This window comes from Zingiber officinale, chromosome 1B (assembly GCF_018446385.1).
Source record: "Zingiber officinale cultivar Zhangliang chromosome 1B, Zo_v1.1, whole genome shotgun sequence".
Taxonomy (NCBI): Eukaryota; Viridiplantae; Streptophyta; class Magnoliopsida; order Zingiberales; family Zingiberaceae; genus Zingiber; species Zingiber officinale.
The window spans coordinates 85,987,331-86,002,868 of record NC_055986.1 but is presented as its reverse complement, the minus strand read 5'-3'; the positions used below and the strand labels follow the sequence as shown (position 1 = coordinate 86,002,868).

General features: G+C 34.4%; 2 protein-coding genes across 4 annotated transcripts; one reads left to right on the top strand and one right to left on the bottom strand.

The window, feature by feature from the left end:
• The first annotated feature begins 53 nt into the window (after positions 1-53).
• On the top strand, positions 54-4,241 carry LOC121969140 (fatty-acid-binding protein 1-like). Its single transcript, XM_042519074.1, has 4 exons — positions 54-482; positions 987-1,233; positions 2,039-2,130; positions 3,902-4,241. Exons 1-4 carry the CDS (start codon positions 122-124, stop codon positions 4,039-4,041), a joined length of 840 nt encoding a protein of 279 aa, XP_042375008.1. The 5' UTR covers positions 54-121; the 3' UTR covers positions 4,042-4,241.
• A 2,910-nt stretch (positions 4,242-7,151) lies between these two features.
• LOC121969124 (AP-1 complex subunit sigma-2-like) lies at positions 7,152-11,134 on the bottom strand. Of its 3 annotated transcripts, none has more exons than XM_042519048.1 (7): positions 10,656-11,134; positions 9,505-9,591; positions 9,069-9,160; positions 8,863-8,971; positions 8,748-8,783; positions 8,496-8,582; positions 7,152-7,373 (listed from the first exon to the last, which is right to left on the bottom strand). In XM_042519048.1, the coding sequence occupies exons 1-7, from the start codon at positions 10,680-10,682 to the stop codon at positions 7,305-7,307; spliced, it is 507 nt and encodes a 168-aa protein (XP_042374982.1). In that variant the 5' UTR covers positions 10,683-11,134; the 3' UTR covers positions 7,152-7,304. The 3 variants fall into 3 exon arrangements, with proteins under 3 accessions (XP_042374982.1, XP_042374993.1, XP_042374987.1); XM_042519059.1 differs by having other exon boundaries at positions 11,033-11,121; XM_042519053.1 differs by lacking the exon at positions 7,152-7,373 and adding an exon at positions 7,380-8,371 and having other exon boundaries at positions 10,656-11,121.
• Between the last annotated feature and the right edge of the window lie 4,404 nt (positions 11,135-15,538).

The following is a 15,538-nucleotide window of genomic DNA, read 5'->3' as shown; positions in this document are numbered from 1 at the left end:
TAAAGTAGTGTCCCTATTTTAACGCTGTGATCGATAACAACGAAGTCGTTCTTGTCCTCTCTCCTAGTCCTGGCTCATTTGCTACGCACACTGAAACGGAGCATAGCAGAGGAGCGCTGCCATGGGCTCCCTTCGCTTTCCGTTCTCGCTGCCTCAGCTCCCGAATCCGAGTCGATGGCCGAAACCCTCCTCGTTCCTCATCGCCGCCGCCGCCACTGCCGGCGCCGGAATTGGGTTCGCGGTCAATGTCTCCCGTAGATCGGCCGCAGACCCTTCCGAACCCTACCGTCATCCGTTTGCCCGACCTTCCCCCATTTGGGCCTCCGTGTCCCTCGCCGATGCTCCTCCCGCGGATACCTCCGTGGAGCCGAGTACGGGCGCGTCGTTCCCCACGTCTTTGGACGGCGGCCGGCGCCTCACTGGGATCGGGCTGCGGAAGACGATCGTCTTGGGGATCAAGAGCATCAATGTCTACGCCTTTGGTAATTTCCTTATTGTTGGTGTTTTATTCGGGAATGTAGATAGAATCACATATTGTGCTGGCAATGCCTAGTTCTCTTAGTTCTTTATCTCCATATCGTAGTTGTTTATGCTATGAGAAAGATTAACTTCCATTCTTGATTCAGATCTTATCTTCAACTGTATTTGTTTTTCAAATTACTTATATTTTTCAATCATTTTTCATCGGATAGCATCATTTGGCTACCAAGTGATCTATTATTTGTACTATTATTATAAAAGAATTGCCAATCAATTTAAACTTCATCCACAATTTTTTTAACCAGAATAGTTTCTTCTGATTGGTTTCTTGACTTCATTTGACATTTTTTTCATGGTCGAGTCAGTTCAAATTGCAAAGAATGTTGTCTGATTAAGTATAAAATCATTGAGACAGGAATATGACAAAGTTCTGGTTGCAAATCTTGCTACTGACTCATTCATTGACCTTACATAGTTATCCATGAATATTTTCTTGACTCCTGCAGGTGTTTATGCTGATGACAGTGATATAAAAAGATTGAGTCAGAAATATGGCAACGTTGCAGCAACTGAATTGAAGGAAAATAAAGAGTTCATTGAAGATGTATTGGACCAGGATTTACGCTTGACAGTTAGGCTTCAAATAGTTTATAGCAGACTAAGCATAGGTTCAGTGCGGAATGCATTTGAAAAAAGTGTAGGAAGCAGGCTTCAAAAGTTTAGTGGATCAGAAAACAAAGAATTGCTTCAAAGGTAGTATTCCTGCTGCACCTCCAGTTAGATATATGCTCGACATTATGCATTTTGGTATGAAAGATGAGTATGGATTATATCTAAATATCCTTCTAGATGATCTTGATTACCCTTTTGGTTATTTATTCATGACCCGAACGAGAAGCACTTTCATGATCTAAAGAACATAAATGGATGACCACTGATTTAGAAATTCATTCCAATTGAAATCATGAAATTGATAGCTTTAATCTGATGCTTAAGATTTGGAGACTGGGGATAGCATAAAAGCATATTCAATAGATTGCATTATGTGGATATCATATCAAAGTTATATTCCCATTTTCAACTTGTTTATACTTCTATGAACCTTCATATTGGTTGTCCTAATTCTTATAATGCCCATACTAGAGAATCCAAAAAAACTGTTAGGATTTGTTTGGTTAAGTGACAGAATCAGGGAATCATAGTGGAGAAAAACTCGATGTACTATTACTAATAATGTTGGACTTTCCAAAATAATTTTGGAAGTAATATCGTATTGGAATATTCTTGAACTATGTTCTTTCATATTTTCTGTTCTGGATATCAGCTTCTCTAGCTTTCCCTGTCCTAATGGTGCAATTTGCATGCTTATTCTTGCATACATCCAGAATCAGATATATATCTAGCATCCGAAAATTATTAAAATTGGCCTGAGTTTTTTTTTTCCTTTTAACACATTAGTTTAGAATATAAACGAGAGTGTTATTTGGTGTTTTTTAAACTAGCTTAAATATGTTGCTTTGATCTCTCAATACATAATGAAAGGCTAACTGTTTTGCAGCTTTACTTCTTTATTCAAAGATGAATACAAGCTTCCCAAGGGTTCGGTAATTGATCTTTCAAGGGAACAAGGTTATGTGCTTCAAATAAAAAGTAAGACAATTTATTTTGTTCATTCATTAGTGTTGACCTTTTTCTTTAGCAAGAGCGAATCCAACTTCTGTTTTGAATGAGCTGTTTAAAATACTATTTGCTCATATGTTATTAGACGCATAGTTAGTGAAGGAACAATTTTTTCACAGTTATAGAATTCTAAGTTTAGAAACAAAATCTGGAAGTTGCTTTTTGCCTATAATTTTGAAACTGTTTGGTACGGCTTAAAGAAATTGATGTGCATTTTCACAACTTCTGACAAACCTATGAAACAGTGTCAATATCTAACATTCTGCCAAAGTTTGTTCAGCTTCCCAGTGCCAATATCTAACATCTTCATTCTATTAAGTTTTACCTAGGAAATTTCTGTACATTCAGCTTTCCCTAGGAAATTCAATAATTCAAAACCTTTTGTGAAGGTATTTGTATGAGTACCCGGCCTTCCTGGCTTTTTTTGCAAATCTTGTACCTGAAGATCTGCTTCAGTTGGTCAAATCCAAATCCTACTATGTTGGCTAATTTGTTGAATTTCTGGGCTGATGAGTATACAATTAATGAGCTGCATGTGCATTGGTTATGTAATTACACAAAATGGTCGAGCATACGATCAATTTGCTAATGACTGGTTCTGTTCTTGACCCGCACATGCACTGACTGGCCTTTGACAGGATTTGACAAGGTCTGGACTTGATCGTTTTTGACTATTGTACACCATACAGACACCCAGTGACTGATTCTTAAAAAGAATTTGATTAGATCAATAGGTTGTTCTGTACCAACTGGCGTGCAATAGGTTGATTCTTCCTTATTTGGCCATGGTACTAGTTTTAAACTGGCTATCAGCTCTTTTGCTTTTACTAAAGGGTTGGTTGCTGGTCCTGACTAGATTTTGGGTCACTGGCCAGATCCTTTTACACATACAAACTTTCTTAAGCTCTTGTTTTGATTAATTGTCATTTACCTACAATGGAAAGGAGTTAAAGAGCAAAAAAGGTAGGAGTATAAAAAAATTATAAAATATTTCCATGCAACATTTTTTGGGGTAGGAACAAAGGGAGGAAAACTCATTTAATTAAAAATGGATTTGAAAAAAAAAATCTAATTTTTTGAAGTTTAGATTTGAGTCATTGCATGCAAAAGTGAGGGGTCTGCCTGTTGCTTCCCTCCCTTATTTCTATCAAAGGAAACAAAGGGAAAGTATCATTGAAAAAAATATTGATATCACCTTATTTCTTTTTTATTTTCCTTTCTCTTTAGTATAATACTAAGGTATGAAAGTGAGGAGGAAAAAAAAGTGAGAAATTTCAGATTGCCTGTATGTGGGAAAGAAAATTTAAAGGAAAAGTATTCTCTTCGTGACTAACACAAATTGATGATGATTATGATCTAAGATTTCTGCTGCAAGCCTACTAGTTTCCTTTTGTAATTTTTTTGAAAGGAAACAATACTGATACTATATTATTTTTCATGTGATTTTAGATATGTTGATACTCATATTTAAACAAATTCTTCTAAACTCTCACTACCTTACTTGTAACATTGTAGCATACATGGTAGTCCTGTTTGTGATCTAGTCTCTAGGTTCTGACACGCTTAAGATCCAAACTGATCTAACCTATACGGATCCTGAGTATATGAACAATCAGGATCTACAACTAGTTTTTAGCCGTTAAATTTATGAGTTTCCTGAAGAGAATTCTAAAATATAAATCTTTTAACAAACTTATCTACTTTTATTTCTTTGCCCTGATTGTACTTTTGTTTTCCTTAGTTGATGGACAGGATGTGGGGAAGATCCAAAGTAAGCTGCTTTGTAAGTCGGTGTTGGACCTCTACTTTGGCGACGATCCCTTTGACAGCCAAGCTAAAGAAGATATCCGATCTGGTCTGGCTTCTATCCTCTTTGAGTGATTTCATTATTGGCTTCAAATCAATTGACTCAACAAATAAGTTATATCAATCAAATGGCTGTTCTCTTAGAAATTGTCTGTAGCCTTGTTTGCACAAAAAAAGTGATGTACCAGATCCTAAACCAACTGAACATGTTTCAGATCTTTCTTTAAAAGTGTATCAATTCGAATGATTAATGGTGCAATTGGTTCACCGTTTAATTCCTTGTGAGTTTTATGGAGTAAATATTCTTATACTTAATTGTAAAAATTAATTTGGAATTGTGATTACAACTAATTGCTTTTTCTGTTCCTGGAACAAATATTCTTTTATATATTTGTATTTTTTAAAGTACGAATATTATTTTTCATTCAATCTCTAATATATATATATATATATATATATATAAAGAACTTCTTAGAGGACATGTAGTGTAAATTATTTTAGTAAAATTCTTTTAAAAATATTTTCATTGAAAATACAATTAACACTGTGGGGAAAGCTATTTAATGTGAACGCTTTGTTAAGACTGTTTTCTTATTAATTTATACTCTTAAAGATCGATTATTTATGTTAATAGAACATTTCAAATTTATTTTGACTTTAGATTATTTATGCTAAGTGGAAATTTCTAGTCTAAAAATATAATATCATTTTTTTTTTGTGACATTTACTTTGTCTATTTTTTAGTTAATCATTTATTTTTAATGTCCGAATGTTTAGTAGTTCTCTCGTTTATTAATTTTTTTAATATAATTTATTTTACTAGAAAGTCTACATATTGTTGAAGGCTTTAGCTAAATTGTCGCACTATTGGATGAAAGTTGCATGATACAACTTTCTCGCCCATCACATAGAAATGTGTAAATAAATTAAGCTGTTTTTGAGATATTAGAAATTCAATTCTATAAAAATTCATTAGACTCTTAAGATAAATAAATCAAATTCAAATTTCACAATACTACTCATTAACTCATGAATATATTGATATTAATTTCACAATTCTTATAAATAAATTCATGAATCAATTTTTAAATAAAAAAATAATAATTTTGATATTAAATTTATAAATTTTACATTCTACTTATAAAAAAATATAAATAAATATATTAAATTTATTTATAAGAATAAAATTATAAATTTTAATAAAAATATTATAATTTTTTTTAAATATATAATTTAATTTTTAATAAATATTTAAATTTATAATTTATATTTATTAAATTTATTTAAACTCGATAAAAATTTGAATAAGCTTATGAACTATGAATATATTCATTAAATAAAATTCAAGCTGAGCTTGATTATAAATGAGTCAAACTCAAATATTCAAGAGTTCGACTCGACTTAATTATACCCCTCCATGAAATGTAATTTACACTATCACTTTCACATGATTTTCAGTAATATAAAATAATTACAATTTCTAAGAAAAAAATTAGTCAAATTTATTTATGGTAAACAGGTGGGTCGACCTTATACCAAAGCTGTAGACTTTTGTTATTCAAGCATCAAAATTTTTCCGAATTCTAAAATAGCCTCTCTGCACCATACAAACAAATGAGACAGCCATGCGAAGTTTTTGAGTCACTATTTTGTAGACCAATTAGTGGATCAATCAATTAAAATATCTTAATATATTCTATATCCTAAATCTTAAAGTGATATTTTAAAAAAATTAATATTAAAATGATGATGTTTTGGAAAAGTCAATAAAAAATAATAATATTTTAATTAAAACTGTACTAAAATATTATTTAATTTAATTTTTCTTAATTATTAAACTAATAAAAAAATTAAAAAATAGTTTTAAATTTTTATTTTTTAATGAATGTTTTTTTAACTTTTTATTAACCTTCTTTTGTATTTTAAATTTTTTATTTTTTTAATAAAACATCTAAATATTTTTAAAAAATATGGATAAATTTAAGAGAGCATCATAGTTTAATGACTTATTTTAAAAAAACATTTTTTAAAAAATCAACAGTGACTCTTGTATAAAAATCTTTGATAAAATAATTAATTTTTTTCCTTTTCAGTTCAATTATTTAAATAAAGAAAATCAATTTTTTACTATAATTTCGAATTGAAAGATGGAAAGAGTGTTTTGAAATTAAATGCGCTCTTTAGAAAAATTAAAATCGTAGAATTTCAGGGCTTCGAGTGCCCTTTGATAACAAAGTGATACATAGTGAATTGAAACCTTAACAAAAAAATTTAAAGCTTTTACTAACAAAGTGAATTGGCACCCTCGCTGAATTGGAGATGCTTGTACTAATTATCATTAAAAATGATTACCCAAATTACCCACAACACAAGAACAATGATACAACATACCACAAGTCTATTGAAACCATATAAATGCAATAATCAATTTTGGATACCAAGGGTTTAATAGACTAGCCGAGCTCGAATCAAATTGAATACCCCTACTCAAAACTCATTTAAATACTCAATTCGAATGATAAATAAGTAATTGAATGCATACGTCGCTGACTTGGTACCCAAACATCAAGCAACCTAGATCTAAAACTTAAATTCAACTTAAAACAAGTTGAGCATACATGAATACACGAAAAATGGGGACTCAGATCCATAGGTTGGCATGCATTCCAACTTAAAATGGATTATATATATATATATATATATATATATATATATATATATATATATATATATATATATATATGAAAAATGATATGTTCAAGGAAAAAAATTCAAGGAAAAACTCAAGGATAGACACATAAAATGATGAGGTCCACAAAAAATGAAATAGTGAGTCATGACTTTATGTGTCTATCTTTAAATTTTTCCATGAATTTTTTTCCTTAAACATATCATTACTCTCTCTCTCTCTTTCTCTCTCTCTCTCTCTCTCTATATATATATATATATATAGACGCGCACAAACATATGAATTGAACCAAATTCAATTATTAACATAATCAGGTACGTGAATTTTAAGAGAAAGAAGTAACAAAACATGTGCATAAATAATAGAGCTCCGTATATGTAATTTTGTAATCGTTTCTCTCCTTTCCAAGTAATTGGACCCTAAATAATTGACTATTCGTGAATTCCCAGTTATTACGTTGTCATAAATCATAATAATCACAGTAGCAAGTACTACGAAAAGGAACAAGAAATATTTGCATAAAATGAGAGCATAGAAGCAACAAGTCATTATCAAAGGAATAATGCTATGAATGACGTCATAAATGGAATGAAACATTAACAAAGGCCTGAGTAGAAAGATATCACCACTTCCCCACTGGGCACCTTGATCACATTGTCTGTGCAATCATATTGCTGACTGAACCAGCTTCCGCCTTTGCTGTTTCCACCATTGTGTCCTGAAAGAACCAGATTTATATTCCTCTGCAATCAATGTAACTTTTTTCCTTTTTCCGATGAACATGCATGAATGCAGGATGTGTAAAGTAAAGATGTCTGTCTGCCTGTAATAGTATTAGTCTCACACAGACAAATGCGATTATTAGTAATTCTGGGATGAAATCAGCTGTCGCACTTTGCCATACTTCATGATGAGCAAGAAAGAATTTGTTAAAACTAGAGATGCTTGATGCCCATAGACCCAAACAAATAAGTGGGTTGCACATAACACCTGTGTATTAGAAGGGTGTTCTCATCCCAAACAATTGTCACAATTCATTTCAAGATGGAACAAGCTCGCCCTACTTCTACACAAGCTAACTTGGTGGAAATGTTTATTTCTTGTCAGCCTGTGACCTCATCCCCTCAACAGGAAAAAACAAGGTGAAGCCGAGGCAGAACAGATAAGGAGGTGAAGACAAGGGATGGGAGGATGGGATGGAACAGGAATAAGAGTGAGGGTTAGGAACAAACACGAGCGATTAGAGTCCTTGATTCCATAGAAGATTTCCGAGCTTAGACTATAATCAAGCAGTAATGAGATATGTTTCAATGAAAACATCTCATTCCCTCTCAAGAGGAATTCAATCCTCCTGGAGCACTAGATTAGCCATTATAGAGATCACAGTCTGGGCATTGGATCAGAGAACTGCTTTTCCGTGTGTATGATTAATGGTCATGTTGCTTCTACTGCATTCTAGACTAACAGAGAAAGAAGGTGAGGCGAGACAGAAAGATAGGAGAACAGGCAATACAAACATGATACCCTTTGGATATGCTTCGTCCCCACGAGGGGATTAGATTGCCCACTCACCCAACTCCTTATTGCTCACCTTCAGGCTGTCTTCCAAGCTCTACATCCCTGAATCTGCTTGTGTACCCTCATTTCACTCATTCATCTTACCTACTTGCTATTGATAGCCCACTTCCCCCAATCTAGCAACATAGCTGATCTCACCTATATAGCATAACAGCAGGGTATATGTGGGTTATCAATGCATCTGGGAAATTGAATGCACCTAGCACATTAAGTTTAAAGATGAAAGGGAAAGTAGCTCAAACACTATATCAGTTACAGTTACCTGAGCAGCTATAAGTCGAGCAACAATTTTCTTGCTTGATTCTTGAAGCTCACCGGCAATCAAAATCTCATCCAAAATGTAATATGCCTGTAAATTTCTTTGTTCAGGCAAGAAAGGGAAGAATCTATAGAGTTCCATGTGAATTACAAAATGGTAATAATAATAATAATAATAATAATAATAATAATAATAATAATAATAATAATAATAATAATAATAATAATAATAATAATAATAATAATACAGTGATACCTTGTGGAAATTAAAGATCAAATCAAGTTCACACACCTGACAGGATAAAAGAGGCAAAAGAAGTGTAAGCTAAATGTGAGTAGAGCATTAAGAAAGACACTTCTGTATAACTCACACTGCCGAAGTAACGATCTAATATCTCGACAAAATGATGAATTATCTCAAGGATTTCAAGTTCGTTGTCATCTTGATCGACACACATACAGAAGTATAGGCTAGCATACCTGTTCAATGATTGATCAACAATATTGCTACCTTGATTAATAAAATGAGGAAGAAATTAGCAAGGAAATCACCACAGTGACAACAAAGCTAACATACCTTCGATACACAGCTTTGTATCCCTTCCACTCGACAAAATTGCAAAGTTTTGGTCCTCGTGTAAGAATAAGGCTGCTAAGCTCCCGGATAGCCTTAATAAATTAATATGTGAAAATAAATACATAAATTAGCACAGATCTACATAATCCTAAAAAATCATTAGTTTGTTTTACTAAGTAATTTATGCATTGGTTCTGGGACATGATAACAGATACCTAATCTAAGTAAAAACTCCAAAAGTTCAAAGAATTCCACAAATCAACATGTGATCCTCTACTTTTCATGTGCTAACCATTTAATACTTTTAGGAAGAAAGAACTGACCCAAAAATATAGACTTCAAAGCCAGTCAGCTACATATGCAATGATATCATGCTTAAGAGTTTTTCTGAAAAAAATATATCAGATAATGCTAAGGCTTATGTAGATAGCATTACCGTGGCTCGTTCTTTCTGTTGGTATGGAGAATACCATTTCGTCAATCTCACCTTCCCTTGTCGACTAATTAGAATTACAAAATGGATCTGAAACACAAAAATTTAATAGTTAGTCATAAATGGTTAATTGATGCAGGTCACTTAAGAAGTATCATATCTAGAAACCCTGTCCATCCTTGTGAACAACTAAAATTCCATTACTCATCCATAAACTGTAACTAATGTAGAAGATTTTCCACTATGATAATACTACATGCAGAACAGAAATGTTGTATTATATTCTACCAAACAGTGCATTAACCACCAATGAATGAAAAGCAAGCAAAAGGGAACACCTAAACATCTAACATGGTCAACATGTATCCAAATTAGGTCAATAGGCCACCTGATTGGGTCAATATGTCCCTAGGTTAAATTAGCCTGATACATTTGGTAGGACACAAAGTTGAGTCGCCTAAGGTAGAAAAACATTGGATGTTGCCCTTGAACTTCCAACAACGTCAAGACTCTTGCACCCCAACGAGCTGATAAAAAAAGCTCAACCTCCATGCCTCTTTATAGTGCATTAATCAAGATCAACATAGGAAATAACAAGTAATAAAACCAATTTAAGTTTCTTTCTAAGCTCCACTTGTCTAACTAACCTCAAGCCGCAATTGTAAGTGTCTAAATTGTTATGTGAAGCTTGATTGATACACTATATAGGGATTCAGGGGTTGAGCCCTTGACACCATGGTACAAAGGAAGAATACCCCTGCAAGCCATTTGAGGCAGCCCCAATCCCATAACATTTCTACTAAAGCTTCGAATGAACCTGTGATTTCCCAGAGTCAAACATTTTGCTCAGTGAAATTGACATGCCCTTTGGACAACCTCTTAGTTACATGAAGCGGGGAAATAGAAGCTACGGATTCTCTAGCAAATGGAATATCAATCGTACGATGATCTTATTATAAAACAATCCACTGAGTACTGAATTGACCCTCAGAACCGACTCTAGGTAGCACAACTAACAACCTCAAAAAAGATGGCTTCATATCTCTTATAATAACAAATTCAGTTAATAACACCAGTGTTAAAGAATTAGTGTCGATTCTTTCAACGGTAATGCAAAAAATGCAAAATGGGAAAAGCATTCCATCGTTTCATACCTTAGTTCTTAAGCGGCCTGTGCTCATGGAACATAACGAAACTCGTTTCTTTAAACAGGCGATAACTTTTTTCCAACTTTGATTCAAGATTTAACGGCAGTGTATCATCATAAGCAAACATAGCTAATATTTGAAGAATGAACTTTCAGATTCTTTCAGATCTGCTGCTTCCGAATATGCTCAGCAAAGATACCGAAACCAAGAGAGATCAAAGAAAAGAAAAAGGAAAAAAAAAAAAAAGCCAAGGAAATGCCAAGGAAGCAACAGAAACAAAAAAAAAAAGACAACCAGAGCATTCGCGGATAACAGAAGATCTACAACATGAAACAGGGGAAATTAAAAATTCATGAACTCTGAGAGATCAGAATGAAACAATCCATTATTGATCTGGATCGCTGCCCCGAGCTTCGTTTTCTCTCGCCTCGCCACGAGATTGGAACTCGGATGGTGAGATCCCGACACCGCCGAAAAAGTGTACAAGCAGTGGTTGGAGTTGTATGTATATCAAGCCGCCCGCCTTCGGACCGACCCGGCCCGATTGGGCCGCACCAATGCGTCCTAATACTTCCATGATTTACTGTCATTGTGACAAAAAGTGAATACAATTGCTTTCAGCGTCACCATCAATCTATTTATGCTGCAAAAGGTTAGAACCGTCAACTCAGCGGCCCCCTCAAGCCTTTGAAATAGTGACTAGCATATAAGAGAGATATTTACATCGACTTTACCGAGATTCGAACCCCAGACCTTATTGTGACAACACCTCATGCGCTAGCCACTAGACCCATCCGAGAGAATTACATGATTTACTGTCATGATGAGTAGGGAGGTAAACGAGTCGAATTAAATCGGATAGTATTAGATTTGAGTTCAGCTTATTTAAGTTATATTTGGACTTGGGTTTGGCTCGAACTTGAATCAAATTTTTATCATAAGACTCGAGCTCAGTTCGTTTTAGAATTACCAAGTTTGTGAATATTTCGAGCTCGGCTTTGTTATTAGCTTGATTATTATAGTTAATGAGTCTAACTCGTTAAGTGCACTCGGATTTATTTTAGAGCTCATTTTTTGTAAGGCTCATTTTGGAGGTTTGTTAAACGAGTTCGAAAACTCGTTTGAATAAATATTCATAAAACATAACAACTAAAATAATATAAACTCAACATATCATGGAACATTTCAAACCACTATATTAAACTTCCAAACTCAATACATTATTTAACATATTCACAAGCCCTTTAATCGAGCTGAACTCAAGCCCGAATTCACTAACCTATTAACGAACATGTCCTCGAGCCCTTTAAACGAGCCGAGTTCCAGCCCAAGCTCGTGAGTCTATAAATGAACATGTTCGTGAACTCACGAGCCGAATGCCCTTAAGCTCGAGCTTGGCTCGATAAAACTGTCAAACTCGAAATCGAACTCGAGCTCTGCTCGATAAGATAAACGAATGAACTCGAATGAGCTTTTTACCAAATCAAGGTCTGAATAACTCGTAAACTGTTTGGTCCATTTATATCCCTAGTCATGAACACTATTATTATTTTTCAAAAAATCAATCTCTAAAATATTTATTTTATTTAAAATTTAAATTATATTCCTTTTATTACTCTTTTAAATATTTTATTACATCACACCTATCAATGGGACTTGAATTGATTTATTTTTAATTATAAAATTTGATGATATTTCTGACTTAATTGCTACAATACTATTATTTTTTGAGATAAACCGACCATTATGAAGATTGAAGAATGTCTTCTCATTTATTATATTTCTATAAGCTAATTAAAGCTTTAATTTAGTGAATTAGTAGTTGTGACATAATTAATTGTGCATTTATGCTGCACATGGTAATAGCGTTTTTTTTGCAAGTGGTCTATTCATCACATGGACATACAACGCTCGATGTGATCATTTATAATAGCCGAGCTGATTATCTAAAAATGCAGGAAGATCGATTCTCAGTGAAATCGACGGAAATTGCCTCCATGATTTATTTTGATTTCTTAATTTATTCTTTCTTAATAGTTCGAGTATGGAACTGTTGTGGGCGTTAAGATGATAGATTTCACTATTGCAGCACTTTAAAATAACTTTCGCTAAAGTTTGAAGTGAAATAGCTTTGACCCAAACTATTTTAAGAATGAATTAGCTTTACTCAAATGGTCGATTTATTGGGGAAAAAAAATAATGAAGTCGCCATCGCCCCTCCAGGGCACTCCGTACTCTTTAATAAATCATAAGGAATACAATAGTCCTGTATATATGGAGAGCTCAAATATTTAATAAAATATTTTACATCCTTAAAAATTAATCTAAAAAATTAATAAAAAATAATCACTCAAATAGATAATCAACTGTGTCAACGATCTCAAACTGATCTAGAGATAAACTGTGATCAAAGTTGCTCAACCTAAGTATAAAAAGATATTTTGGATATGAGTGGGCTTCCTATTTAATAAATTTTAAAAAAGTAAATGTAAATAAATAAGGAATAAATATTGTAGATAATAAAATAATCTTGAAGAAAAAAATAAAATAAAATTCAGACGGATTCATGCGTAATAAAAGGAAAGAAATTTAAAATATTCAAAAGTAAAAAATTAAAGATTTATGCATCTGCCATAAAAGAAAGAGAATTGAAAACGTATTTGTAATAAATAAAATTAAATTTTAAAAAAATATTGATGAATTCGTAATTTGAGATTTAATTTTTATTATTTAAAAATTAATATTTTCGTTTTTGCAGTAAATAGAGAATAATTATAATCTCATTAAATTAGCCAATTTTTTTTATTTAGAGTATTAATTTTCATATTTGGTATTGAATCGAATATATAAAAACAGTCTAGACCTATATTTTAATCATCTTTGAATCGTTGAATTAATATAGTTTTTAATTTTACTTTTCTATGTGAGTGTTTTTTTGTTTGCATGTGAGGTTATTTATTTTTAATTAGCTTCATTCACTTCGTTCTTAATTCCTGGGTGTTCCTAATTCCTGACTGATTCAACGATTCAATTTTAGTATTGCATCAAGAGCATCTTTTCAAAAGCAGAGTCTTAACGTAAAGATAAAATTATTACTATATGATTTAGAAGTTATGGATTTAAGTTGTATAAATTATTTCTTATGTGGTAAAAGGCGAAATCGCTCGCCCCCAGCACCCCCGCCGCACCCGATCCAAGGCCATCACGAGGAAGGTATAAATTATCTCTTATGATGCAAGATGAGATGGTATATAATAGCTCTTTCCCTAGGACTCCACATTAACGGAAGTTTCGTACGCTAGAGTGTCCTTTATCAAGGGTATCCCTTTAACAATTGATATGAGGTGTAAATTAGGAGTTTCCACGTGTATCGAGAAGGTCAATAATCCTACTGAGATGGAGGTCAAAGTCCGGATGGATTAATCAGATCACCCTCAGTCGGGCTATCCAAGACAAGAAGGGTGACCATTCAGTTTAGATAAACTCCAGGGGCTCAACTTCCTTGACAACCTTCTTCGCTTAGTCAGTTTAACTCTCTGATTCCTCCAGTTGGCCCACTCGGCTCCAGGAGCTTAGCTCTTCCAACAACCTTCTATGCTTAGTAAGTTTAACTCCCAGATTCCTCCAGTCGGTCTATCCGACTCTAGGGGTTCAACTCCTCCGACATCTTGCTTTGCTTAGTCAGTTCAACTATCCAATTTCTCCAGTCAGCTTGCTCGACTCCAGGGAGTCCAGCTCCTTCGATAACTTGCTCCGCTCAGTCAGTTCAACCCCCCAATTCCTCTAGTTGGTCCGCTTGACTCCAATGGCTCAACTCCCCCGACAAACTGCTCCGCTCAGTCAGTTCAACTCTCTGATTCCTCTAGTCGGTCCATCCGACTCTAGGGGCTCAGCTTCCTGAACTCACTGCTTCGCTCAGTCAGCTCATCTCCCACGATTCATCCAATCAGTCTGCCCGACTCCAGGGGCTCAACTCCTCCGACTCAATCCTCCTTCGCTTAATGGGACAGGTTCGTTGGCCCAATTAATTATATGGGTTTCTGCAGTGCCTGAATTAACACAACACATGGGATGGTACGTGGATTGTTAGGGCACGTGGAATAGTATGATTATACAAATATGGGATATGGGTAACGTGTTGGGATCACTGGCGGTCGGCTAGAAGGAGGTGATAGTCTTGAAAAAATAAAACTAAACCTTCCTCAAGCTTTTATAACTTTAACAAAATTAACACTTGCATAAAATATATAAGACTACTTAAAAAAGGAAGAGACACAACGAATTACTTGGTTACAACTGGGGAGGTTGTTAATCTAAGGAAGTAGAAAGCGTATTAATTTCTCCTTCAGACAGAGAAGCCTCTTTACAACAGTTGAAGTACTAAAAATATAAAGTTAGACAAAAGAAATCGTTTATAAGTGTTCTATCTAACCTTCTAGGACCAGGGCTATATTTTAGTCCTGGTCGGGGCACTTGGAAGGATTCCAAGCACCTGGAGGGGGAAAAAATTTTATCCCCGTAGCAACGGATCGCGTTTGACGCATTCCGGATAAACATTCTGGTCCGGACGCACGGAAGAGTTCCGAGCCCCTAGAGTCCGACGAGTCCGTGCGCCAAACCAAGAAAGTCAACATCCTGTTGACTTTTAGTCCCGATCTTCCACTTCGGTTCCTCTCACCTTGGTCCGGGTCTTCCGCTCTGACTCCACTTACTTGGGTGATCTCGACCATCCGGAATAGGGCTCACCCGAACTCAACTTCCGACCTTCGAGCAATCTTCCGCTCCGGCTTCTCGTCCCTCGGAAATGCCGAGCACCTCCTTCTTGTCCGCCCGTGTACTCTTCCGCAGCACCTCGTCCCTCAGATGCATCGAGCCCGTCGACTCTCTTC

Bases quoted from the DNA above. Each gene is read 5' to 3' on its own strand.
- LOC121969140 (XM_042519074.1), top strand. From the start codon at position 122: ATGGGCTCCCTTCGCTTTCCGTTCTCGCTGCCTCAGCTCCCGAATCCG. The intron at 483-986 runs GTAATTTCCTTA...TGACTCCTGCAG, and splicing joins CATCAATGTCTACGCCTTTG to GTGTTTATGCTGATGACAGT. The intron at 1,234-2,038 runs GTAGTATTCCTG...ACTGTTTTGCAG, and splicing joins AACAAAGAATTGCTTCAAAG to CTTTACTTCTTTATTCAAAG.
- LOC121969124 (XM_042519048.1), bottom strand. From the start codon at position 10,682: ATGAGCACAGGCCGCTTAAGAACTAAG. The intron at 8,583-8,747 runs GTATCACTGTAT...AGAAATTTACAG, and splicing joins TGATCTTTAATTTCCACAAG to GCATATTACATTTTGGATGA. The intron at 7,374-8,495 runs GTAACTGTAACT...TGGTTCTTTCAG, and splicing joins CTCGACTTATAGCTGCTCAG to GACACAATGGTGGAAACAGC.